The 11,803-nt window shown below is 36.4% G+C and overlaps 1 protein-coding gene across 2 annotated transcripts in view; it reads left to right on the forward strand.

The window, feature by feature from the left end:
* Positions 1-9,591, forward strand: part of LOC117400368 (la-related protein 4B-like) — a 49,252-nt gene extending 39,661 nt beyond the window's left edge. For both annotated transcript variants that reach the window (XM_034000223.3, XM_034000220.3), the window contains 4 exons: positions 988-1,152; positions 1,735-1,859; positions 2,812-2,923; positions 5,000-9,591. In XM_034000223.3, coding sequence (XP_033856114.2) covers positions 988-1,152; positions 1,735-1,859; positions 2,812-2,923; positions 5,000-5,311 — 714 coding nt within the window. In that variant the 3' untranslated portion in view covers positions 5,312-9,591. The remainder of the gene's footprint in view (positions 1-987; positions 1,153-1,734; positions 1,860-2,811; positions 2,924-4,999) is intronic.
* The last annotated feature ends 2,212 nt before the right edge of the window (positions 9,592-11,803 follow it).

An 11,803-nucleotide genomic window follows, 5' to 3' on the forward strand; every position in this document is an offset into this window, starting at 1 on the left:
AGGGGACTTTTAGCAAGCTGAAAAATTTTGTTTGTGAACGCCAATAAACCAATGTGGTCTTTTGCCAGTCAAATTGTAGGGTGCCTAAATATTCTTAAGTCAGCACAAACTACTTTTTTTTTTTCCCATCCATTTTTTCCATCTTCTTTGGCAGCTCCATCTATCCCAGTTATAATCAATTTGGTTGTTGTTGACCATCAGGAGTTTGAAAATGAATTCATTGCTCAGCAGCTTCTCTAGTTAGATAATGAGCTGGTATCTCTTCAGCCAAGAAACAGACACAGCCGTTTAGATGTTGCCATAATGAAAAAAAAAAACAGTAAATCCAGCATGAGTTTTGTAGTAAAGCAGGGTCAGCTGCTGCAGGGAAATCCAGTTTATTTCTTAAACTGACCATCTGAAGAACGGTGAAAGCATAGAAGTACTTAGGACTGTAATTAGGAAGTGTATTGCTTCGATAGGGAAAAAAAACATTTAGGGAATTTAAAAATGACATGCTGCTTACTTGATTGCAATAATAAACTGTCATTCACTAAATTTAACTCTCTGCTGCAACATGCTGTTTCCCATATTACAACTATAAACAATTGACAGTGCAGTCACCAAATCCATACATGGTGTTTGCAAAATATCTAAAATATGAACATGCCAAGTTAATTGCAGTCATCCGTTGCATAGATTAACCATTCAGCAGAATGAGGCAACAAACCACTGAGTACAAACATTAAGTTACTGTTTTAGTGTCCCTTTTAGTATCACAGCAAGTTGTCGTTGTATTTTAAGCAGATGAATATGGTAACAACTAATTTGCTCCTAAAGTGGCATCCAACAATTGTATTAGTCAACTAATTGTTTTTGGGCCTAGGAGCCGTTGGCTCCGAAGGCAAGTGGTTTGTCTGAAGCCCTGTGTTCAACTTGAACTGCATAACTGTACACTTTTGCAGCACATACTGTCCTAACTGTGTCTCTCAAATCTTATTTGTGTAGAGGGCACCAACACAGTCGCCTCCACCTCCCAAACCCCCTTCCCCTAGCTTTGAGCTGGGGCTGTCCAGCTTCCCTCCTCTGCCTGGAGCTGCAGGTCATCTGAAGACTGAGGAGGCATTTGAGAGCAGACTGTCCAGTATTGTAATAGGATCTTCTAAAGACAAGGTATTAGACAATGTTTTATTAGCCTCACAATATACAAATGGTAGGTTGCCATTTCTCCATAGCCAAATTGGAATAGACTTTATAGTTTGCTGTGGCTTTATTTACAATTTGTTACTCTTAAATACACTCAAGGCATCAAGTTAGAGATGTTTTATAATGAATTGTTCAGGCTTGGATTAAAGTGCCATTATGACCTGCCTAGCCATGGAAATACCCAAAGCATGCATTACATTACTACTGATATCTTTTTGACAAATGAGCTTCATACTGTATAATATTACTTTATTAAGGATTCTTACACTAGCTATATTATTGGTTTTGTGCTATTTAGATTTGTTCAGTAGTCATGGGAGGCTTCCCTAAAGTAAAGCTTCCCTGCTGTGTTCATTCAAGGCCACCAGTTGCTTTGTTAGACCTAGGTGAAGCCTGTGCCTGATATTTGCTTCAGCTAATAGTGCAATTTTACAAATAGAACTGAATCCTGTGGCAAATAGGGTCTGTCTGGTGGGAGAGATGTTATTTTGATTTGGATCTTGTAATACAGAGAAGCTTGTGAAATGATCTTTTTAAATGTCATTTCAGAATGTAAATGCAGATGCCAGTCCCAACACTATCCCTTCAGGAATCCCTCAAGAGCCGTCACGGCCTGTTACTTCTGCACTGCCAGTGAGCTTTGCGGGCCCTCCTTCACCACCCCAATCTCCAGAGTAAGCTGTTTTCTTCTTCTTTAACTCTTAGAGTACCGTGTTTATTCTAAAATGCACACAGCTAAACACCCATCCCTCGGTTTCAGTTGTCAGAAAGTGTGATTCTTCAAAAGAAAATGTAAATCTCTTTTCTTAAGATAATGTTCTGTCTGCTGTTACTCTGTTTAAGTAGTGTGTACTGAAGAAATTGAATATATGCTTCCTTGGTTTTTGTAGTGATTTAATCCCCTCCCCCCTCCCCCCTCCCCCCTCATTTGCATACATGAGAATCTCTGTATCCTAACTGCACTCAGTCCGTAGTTTTGAGGTGGAAGGTTCACTTATTTTTCTGATGGTTCAAGGAAAAGCTTATATATTATACTTTCAGTTGAGAATCTGTTACAACAGCCCAAATCTGACTAAGTTAAATACATGTGGTAGGTCTGTATATAATAACAAAAATATTGGAAAGATATGAATACAATTTCTGTAGTAAGTAATATACATAAAATACAACAATAAATGTTTTCTTTTTGTTTTTTTGTTTTTTTTAATTAGCTAAACTGAGAATTCTTAAGTCACCACACAACTCAACCAGTCCTGCTAAAGAGAGTACTCTAATCAAACAAGCCGGATAAGTACCCTCTCAGCCCACTAGAGGGGGCTTCCTTTTATTTAGTTCTGCGCCACATGTACAATCGTATGTGATGCAGAAGAGCACTGCATCTCATTGCATTCTAAAGTTGTGAACTTGAACAAGAGAAAAAAAATAAGAACTTGTTCTTGGAAACTAAAAAGCATCCTTTTAAATATCAAATAAGAAGTCATTCTGCTGCTTACAGATTTGAGACCATTAATATAACATGCTTTTAGTGTTCTCCTGGGCTCCGTGACAGGGAATCAGAATGCTCCACTTGTTTTCTACCATCAGGATAGTGTGCTTGACTTTATCTTTCATCCGTTGCTTTTACAGCGAGGTGAAGGTCCAAGATGCAAATCCGAGAGAGACACACACTCCCCTTGAACGGCTAACTGCTGCTCTTACCACTGCAAGTAAATCGGTTCAGGTGAATGGGACTGCTACAGTAAGTCTTCATATAATCCAGATTCAATATTTTATATGAGCACTTGTGTGCAGTGAGCTCAGTAATCAATAAAGTTGAACAAAAATGTCTTCAGGTGAAGTTCAAAAGTTCAAGCCCTGGTCTTTTTTTTTATGCAGTATGTGAAGTTGATCAGTGTCTGTTTTCAAATCCCAAAGCCAAGAATAAAAGACTCTAATGCCAATGGCTGAAAATCTGATTTAAAAATAAATAAAAAAATAAAAAAATCTTGTGTTGCTATTGGCATCACCAGTAGCTGGAAGTAATATACCTGTGCGCCAGGTATAGTATGCACATTTGCATTCCATATTTTAATGAACCTATAATCACAACAATAATTCCCCACACAGTGGGAATTACCAGATATTTTGTCTTTGACTCATTACACCCACAGAAATATATCCCCTGGAAATTCCCTGTGTCTGTGGTATTGCATGATTCTTTCAGCACTACGTAGCTTTTGAAAAAGACAATCCTATTATAACTGAGGCTGTATTTCTTTCACAGATTTCATGATTTCTGTGAAATGTACCCATTGCCATGTAATATGTAGTTACCAGTCAAATAGTGTAAATATACATCATTTTTATTAGCCTACTTAAAAATAAATACAGCAAATGTTTGGCATATGGCCAGTTTAGTTTGCTTCTGGTAAATGATTGAACACACTGAATAGAAAAGGTGGACATAAACGAAAAAGTCTACAATTTAGCCTTTTCAAGGTGTAGGAACATTTGTTGTATTATAACTAGAGGATTATTAATTTTGAATGTGACAGTGCTATTTATTTCTGCTTTAATAAATGTTTACTTGTGAAATATCTTGAAATACCTATTTTTAGACACTGAAATGAATGCAGCCCTAATTATAACTAGTTTAAATAGTTAGTGTCGTAAATGGACCGGGTAACTGGTCTGCTGTGTTGAAAGAGTTGATCACTTGAAATCAAGAAAATAAAATGGCACTCTGTTTTTGAACTATTGATAACTGTTGTTTTAGTGAAGCAGACAAAAATGTTTAAGCTGCCACAAGTCAGATTTCAATTCAGATTGCTTTGCATTCAGATTTGCGCACTAGAGGGTTTCTCTTGATAGACTTAAATTGTCCTAAATACATATCCTGAAGAATAACAGACCTGACCCATCTTGCAACTCAGTTAGCATTTTTCATTTTAAGATTACAGTCCGTTGTCGTTTTTTTTTTTTTTTTTTTTTTTTTTAATTTAAATTATTTTTTCTAAATAAGATATGTGTTTTTATTTCACTTATAATAATTTGTTATTTTATAATTTGGGGTAGATTTCATGAAGATATTAAATATGATGCTGTTGCTCATGGAATAAAAGCAGTCCATTCTCTGTTCTGCTGCCCAGTTTCCCTCCATAGCTGCTGTTTTTAATTCCAGAAAACCGTGCAATACAGCCATACATTTGGAAAAAATATTCATGACTCCCTCGACTGCACAGGATTATTGTCGCAGCTTGTCATTGTAAAGCTGGTGCCATTGTATTCAAATGATGTATCTTCCTATCTAAAAATGGAATGAATACAAACAATAACGATGAAATTGCACACTTTAGCTAAATAACTTGCCAGGGAAAGACTGATTCAGAACGCTTTTTATGTATTTCCGATTTAGTTTACTAGTCTGCTGTTTTGAGTGGAGTTAGCTTTTCCATACTGTTACAGTGGTCAGCATTTGTGAGGTGGGTTCTCTTTTTCCTAGACTTGCATACAGGTCGGCAGGGTTGTTACAATGCTTGTAGAAAGTCCCCCTTAATTACAAGGTGGAACAGAAAAAAAAAGAACAAATTAAAATACTAGTCTGTAACAGAAGTTAGTTAGACAGTAGATTTTACTTGCCACAGCAAAGTTTGTATTTAAGTTTTATATGTCTGTTTTATAGATCACACAATTGACACATACTGTTGTCATTAGTCCTTAGTCATTGAATGGAAACTGTAATCTATAGTGTGTTCATGGTGTCATGTGCCCAGAATGTATGAAATGATGTGTGTGTGTTTTTTTTTGTTTGTTTTTTTTCATTGTTGTTGCACAGGAGCTTCGAAAGCCTAGTTATGCAGAAATTTGCCAGAGGACAGCAAAAGACACTCCAACACTACAGCCTCCTAAAGAAGCGAAGCCAAACAATTCCATCATCGCCAACGAAGACAAAATAGCACCCGAAACCACAGGAGAGAAAATGGAGTCTAAACTCAGAGACACTCTTCCAGCTAAGGCAGTCCCTGGTCGACTAAGAGAGGCAAGGAAACAATCGGGGTGTCGGCCATCACCACCACCACTACCGATCCAGGGGGCTGGAAAGCACCCCAGTAAAGACCTCTGCACGCCCCCCAAATCTCCCCAGTAAACACTGAGGTTTAGGAGGCTGAAAAAGAGGCTGGGCTTTTCAGCTGTTTATCCCAGAGTCACCAATCACAGCATAGAGAATGAACTGCTGATACAGGGCTTGCAGACAAAAGCAGTTTTTGAATGTGGAGCATATTGTTTGTTTTTTTTCCCTGTTTTATTTAGTGTCAACCAGATCTAGCTCGTTTTGTAGATGGCATTGGAAATGACTAATCCATCAAAGAAGCACTTGAATGCTGACATAAGGATTTGTTTTTAGCCAGAGGTGTAACGACTTTTAGAAACGGTTAATAATAATTTATTAGATCTGGATGTCATGATATGAAAGTGAACTAAAAACAGATTGGATCCAATGTTGGTTGATGCAGTGCTCGACTTATGTGTTTGTTTTCTTTTTATTGCTATATTTAGTCTTCTAATGTAATTTGTGTAAGCAACTAGGAGGTAATGAATTACCGTATTTGTCAGGTTATCTGTTTTAAATTGATTTAATTTGCGAAGTGGAATGTTAGAGCTATTTTGGTTAATGAGACTGAAGTATTGAGTAACCTGAAAGTTAAGTTTTTCACCAAGTGATTTTAGAGTTCGTTGAGCAGCACAAGTAAAGAAGTTGCCAACAATTTTTCTGTTTTAACACCAGCTTTTTTTTTTATATATATAATTACAAGCATAGTGGTGTTATAGCTGGAATAATAAACACTGTCCTTTTGGTTCTTTTTGCCTCTATGCATGGTTGTTGTTGAGCACCTTGCTTGGTAGATTACTTTTTTGTTTAGTTTATGCTGAAGAATGCAAGCAAATACCTGTCTGCATAGTCCCAAGGTAACTAGTTATAACTAATACAAAGCACACAATGGCAGTACTGCAATACGGAGAGGTTATAACTAGAGGCAGTAGAAATCCACCTACGGCACACAGAGGAGATGTATCAAGTGGATTCAGTTGTGCCTGTGGATTTATAACAAAAACAACTGACTTTTTATTTGCCTGCTGTGCCTGTATACATCGCTTGCTGATTGTAATAGTCTTAACACATTGGCATCTTTGATTGGCAGGCATAGATTTTGTAGGCAGCAATACATACTGTATGAAGTTAGCATGTACTGTACTGTTCTGTTCTGTTCTGTCCTGTGTCCTATAAAACACTAAAGGTGTTTTTTTTTTTTCTTTATAAATCCAGTTGAATTCTGTTATCTGGTTCAGAACCTAGCTTTTTATTGCAAGCATTGTTTTTGTTTTTTAAAATATAAATTTGACCCTGCAACGTGTAGAAATCTATATTTGGGTATATTACCTATATCTTTGCTTTGAAAACATGATTTTCTTTTCTCTTAGCCAGATAACAGTATTATAATAACATGGATTTTTTTTTTCCCCCCTGTAGATTTCTACTGACTCATCATAACAATGTAACCAGTTACCCTCTGTGCTCTAAATTGTGTGACTAAAACAAAACCCTGCTCTCTGGACCTTGTGCCAAGTGCTCTTCTACAGAGCTCTGCTCCTCTTAATTCAACTTGTTATTGTCATTGATGTCTTCCTTCCTGCAGCAAGGAGCATCTTGGAGTACTTGTGTCTGTGAACGAGGAATACTTTTGCAAAACAGGACCCAGATTAGTGAGCTGTGACGGCACTAGGGCTGTGTTTATTTATTTAGTTTCTGTTTTTCTTTTACACTTTTGATGAGATTTCCTTTGTTTAAAATAGATGTGTAATTGAAATAATTTAGAATTCTGAAGGACTGGAATGCACTGTTTGCCAGTGTCTGATTTAAATTCAGATGATTTTTACTTTTATTTAACACTTAAAACTGTGTGTTTGTTTTTTTTTTCCCCCATTTGGTTAGTCATTGCAAACAAGATGCACCATGCATGCTTATTGACACACCAATGCAGTTTATTCCATACAAAGGTATTTAAACAACTGAGCATTTTCTTTCTTTAAGAAATTTCATCCAGTGTTTGAAAACTTGAATATTATTTAAACTTGAAAATGACTTTGCCTTAACTTTTATATAAGACAGCTTAGAGTTTATTGCTTTTCAACCCCCAAAGGGTTACCAACAGTGGCACGGCATTACCAAGTAATATCTACTGTCACTGATCTTACTTGGTAAAACAAACACAAAATCACAAACTAGCATCAGATCACATTTTGTAATATATTATATTAGAGATCTTATGAGTTTGATCTTTTTTTTTTCAGTTTGTTGAAGAAAAAAATCCTGTAAATGCCAGTAGTTGATACTGTATTAAATATGTGCACTTGGAAGTATGTGCTTTGATTGTACAGTTGTAAATAATCAGAACATATAAAGAGGTACCTTAAAAAAAAAAAAAAATACAAAAAAATATAGATCGCCTTGAAATATTAATGTTGTTGAGCTGGATGTAGATGAAACAAAATGTTGTGTTTTGATTATTTCATTTTATTTTATTATTTTTTTTGTCCCCTGGTGTGCTGGATTGAATCTGTCTTCTTTAGGAGACAAAATGTGGAGAAAACTCTGATTTGTAATACTTAAATGCACAGTCTCATTCCATTCCCCTTGTTGTGAGTAAGCAGTCTGGTTTATGATAATGGTTGGCTATTAAGTGTCAAAGTAGCAAGATAAGCCCTTTTACTGTGTAAACCATTTTGGTGACAGACAGATGTGTAACATGTTTGCACAATTAATTATCCAGTTCCTATTTGCAGATATTTTTTTAAGACTGTATAAGGTGATGTGCTCAACTGACACCAAAGTGGCATTCGGTGCACACTGATGGATCAGAAAAGCACATTTACCATCAGAAATTTGAGAACTTAACCAATTCTAACCAAAATCATAATCAGCTTCAGTCTTAACAAAGAATTTACAGGGTAAAGACCTTTCAACTTAACAGTGAATAAAAAGGCCTTTTTATTTTTTGTATATTAACACAAACTGTCAATTAACTTCCACTCATACAAGTGAAATATGCTAACAGCAGCCCTTAACTTTTACTGGTACTTCACATGAATTCAAGTGTGTGCTATTTTTTTTTTTTTTTTTTTTTTTTTTTTTTGGGATACATATTTAGGAAATGTACATTATAATTTTGGGGAAAAAAGGGGCTCATATGCCACAATAAATCCATACATTGTCTAGTATTGTTAGATTTATAAATGCCTGGACTGCAGTCAGTGTGGCAAAGTATCCCAGTTGTTTGTGCCATCTCATACTTGACAGATTTAAGCCAGCTGTGGTGATTTTAGTTGTATTTTGGCTGCTGGAAAGGTTAACGATCAACAGCTGCAACCAGAAAAAAAAAAGAAAAAGGTCTCCACACCAGCAACACGCAGTTCATCATTATTAAAGCCAGCTGGCACATTTTAGTTTGTATACCATGGCCAGCATTTCTGTATTGTTACACTAAGCTATTGTATGCCTGGGCCAGGTGTGCAAAAAGTATAACTATTGTTTGTACTGTTATAGTCCATTGAGTATGCAGTTTGAATCAAGCCTGGCTCCTGTTATGTGTGTTGCTATTTGCTTGTCTGCAAAGAGAATACCAGAATGCAAAATAGCCATATATATATATATATATATATATATATATATATATATATATATATATATATAAATTATAATGTGTGTGTGTTTTGCCTTGCAAGGCAATGTTTTATCAGTTATCTGAACCATTAAAAAAAAAAAGTCAAGGGGCAGTGCTTATGAAAGAAAGTTATGCTAATGTTCTGCAGTGTGTGGTGTGTGTGTGTGTGTTTTTTTTTTCTCCCAGCACTACAGTTCTGTTATATGTTTGGACTATTACGCTTGTGTAATCTAGAATTTCATATCAAGTCCCACATTTGCTTTTTAAATATCTCAGCATCAGTAGTCCACTGATACACCGTAATACGTATTGTGAAGGTTGCAGCTAGTTGTACACATTGCCCATGCTTGTGAGTGTAATGCAGTGTCAAAAGGCACCAGCTGACTAACGATGCATACCATTATCTGTCAGCTAGCTGTGGTTGGAGTGTTTTTTCTTATGTATTATGAGGACACATTACGCTAACAGCAGCGCACAATCGGGGATTCTTTAAAGAGAAAGCTAACAGCAGTAACAATTGTAAACGGAGGGTTCATTTTGAGGGCTTATGTTTTTGTTGTCTGTCTTCCATTAAGACTGGAATCAAGCTTACATGTAAACTATTGGTAATTTAAGTTTCTTTTTGTGTCATGATGTAAACTGTCTAATTTGAAAAAAAAAATGTAGCTTATTGGAAAAAAATAAAGATTTAGGCACTGTTAAAGAAGATAGTCTCTTGTATTTTTGTAAGAAAAAAAAATGCAGTTTCAGATACTTTTGTAGACTTGGTTACACAAATACATTTTGATACAAGTATCTTGGCTGAGGTACAGGAAGTGGAGCAGAAGTGCATTGAATCTGTTCAGGATCACTGTTGGGTAACACCAATGGAAGAATAGCATTGTGATCTCATAATGTCATGGCTAAACTATGTCAAAGTTCTTCCATGTTAAGTTATCCACAAGGCCAGAATTCTTGTGTCAATGATTTATTATTATTTATTTCTTTGCAGACGCCCTTATCCAGGGTAACTTCCAATTGTTACAAGATATCACATTATTTTTATATACAATTACCCATTTATACAGTTGGGTGTTTACCGGAGCAATCTAGGTAAAGTACCTTGCTCAAGGGTACAGCAGCAGTGTCCCCCACCTGGGATTGAACCCACGACTCTCCGGTCAAGAGTCCAGAGCCCCAACCACTACTCCACACTGCTGCCTGCGTCCCTGCCCTGAATCCCAATCCCTGAAGTGGTTTGACCATTAATGCACTTCAGTGCTGCTGAAATGTCCTCGTTTTTAATTATGAAGACTTATTTTGTACACTGAAAAATGCACTGCATTTTATTAAAAAAAAAAAAAAAAAAAAAGTATTTTTTGCATATGTAAAGCCAGCCAGCTACAAATTACTAATGATTAGAATTATAGACCCCAATGCCATGGAAATCAAGACTGGCTTTTCTGTTCCCAGTTGCTATATGGTTGTGTTGGAAATCTTAACCTACTGTATACAGTTCAAGTCATGTGTTACATACCCCAATAGAAAGAAAACAGATATTTCATAGCTGTCGTCATTCAATGAGCAAAAGCAAGGAACCAAACTCCATACCTTTTCAAGTTTGAGAAAATTGTGACAATGTGATTCCAAAAACCTACAGACACTCCCAACACTACAGTACCCTTGTTAAATGTGCAGTAGTTCTAAGATGACAGTTGTAGAATCTGGAACGACATTAATCTGGAAATGGCTGTATCGTGAGGCAAAGGCTATATGAATCAATTTATAATATATATATACATTTTAATTCTATGCATTGCAGTTGTTATAATGGGCTTCTCCTGGTGTAATTGAAAGACATGACACCTGACAAACTTAGAGGCTGTATAGTACGGTGCACGAGCCGGCAAACATTACTGATGCTTCGGAAAGAACCGTCTAAAGATGCCTTCCCATTCCGGAGTACCGCATTATCACAGTATATTGCAATACTTAACACATTACTGCCTGAAAGGGCATCTCTTAATATCTAAAAAGACAACATGCCTCATTCGTCAAGGGATTCTAATAAGATGAATGTTACCTATAGCTTTTTAACATTTAAAAAAATGTGTGCTACCCAGAATGCATCTTCTTATTTCTTGAATTGCTTCCTTTATTCTACTTTTCTACATTTTGAAACTGCACTGTTCGGTCGGTCCAGTACATCGCATTGCTGCTTTATTTCTAAACCTAAATTACACACCCAGGATAGTCAATGTACACACCTCCAGACTCACTGATAAAAACACTGAAATCTCATTTGCAAGCTGAACTGTCTTTGAAGCTTAATTAATGAAGTCATCTCGAAGCGCGTAGCATCGAATGCCACTTTTTAATAAAAATAAAAATAGTACGTATTTTTTTAAAAATAAACTTCAATGAAGTATGCTTCTTGGTGAGTGACATTCAGAATAGCCCATCCTTAATTACCAAAAAATGTTTGGTTGTAAACCCATGTCATAATAAAAAGGCCTGGGTTAAGTGTGTTTAAGTATAATTACTTTTTATATTATGCATTGGATGACCTCTAAAAGAGACTTTATCCAGGGTGGCTATTTTCAAGGGCTGTGTGCATCTTTAATGACAGAATGATGTTCATGTACATTAAGATGGCAAATACATCACACTAATGTGCAAATGGCAAGCTGCTAGTCCAAACCCAAGATGATATTTTTTGACATATATTCGCTACAAATGACAAATTCCTTGCACTAATTATTTACAGTCTCGCCAGAATTTGAGCGACAGTTTAAAAAAAAAAGGCAAATGATAGGCGAGGCAATCCACACACAGGCCGGGGGCGGGCGCAAATCCGGGACCTCTCGCACTAAAGCATAGGCCCTCCGCCTGTGTGTGGATTGCCTCGCCCTGTGTGATGGGCCTGCCTGCGTCAACCT

Source organism: Acipenser ruthenus, chromosome 4 (assembly GCF_902713425.1).
Source record: "Acipenser ruthenus chromosome 4, fAciRut3.2 maternal haplotype, whole genome shotgun sequence".
Taxonomy (NCBI): domain Eukaryota; kingdom Metazoa; phylum Chordata; class Actinopteri; order Acipenseriformes; family Acipenseridae; genus Acipenser; species Acipenser ruthenus.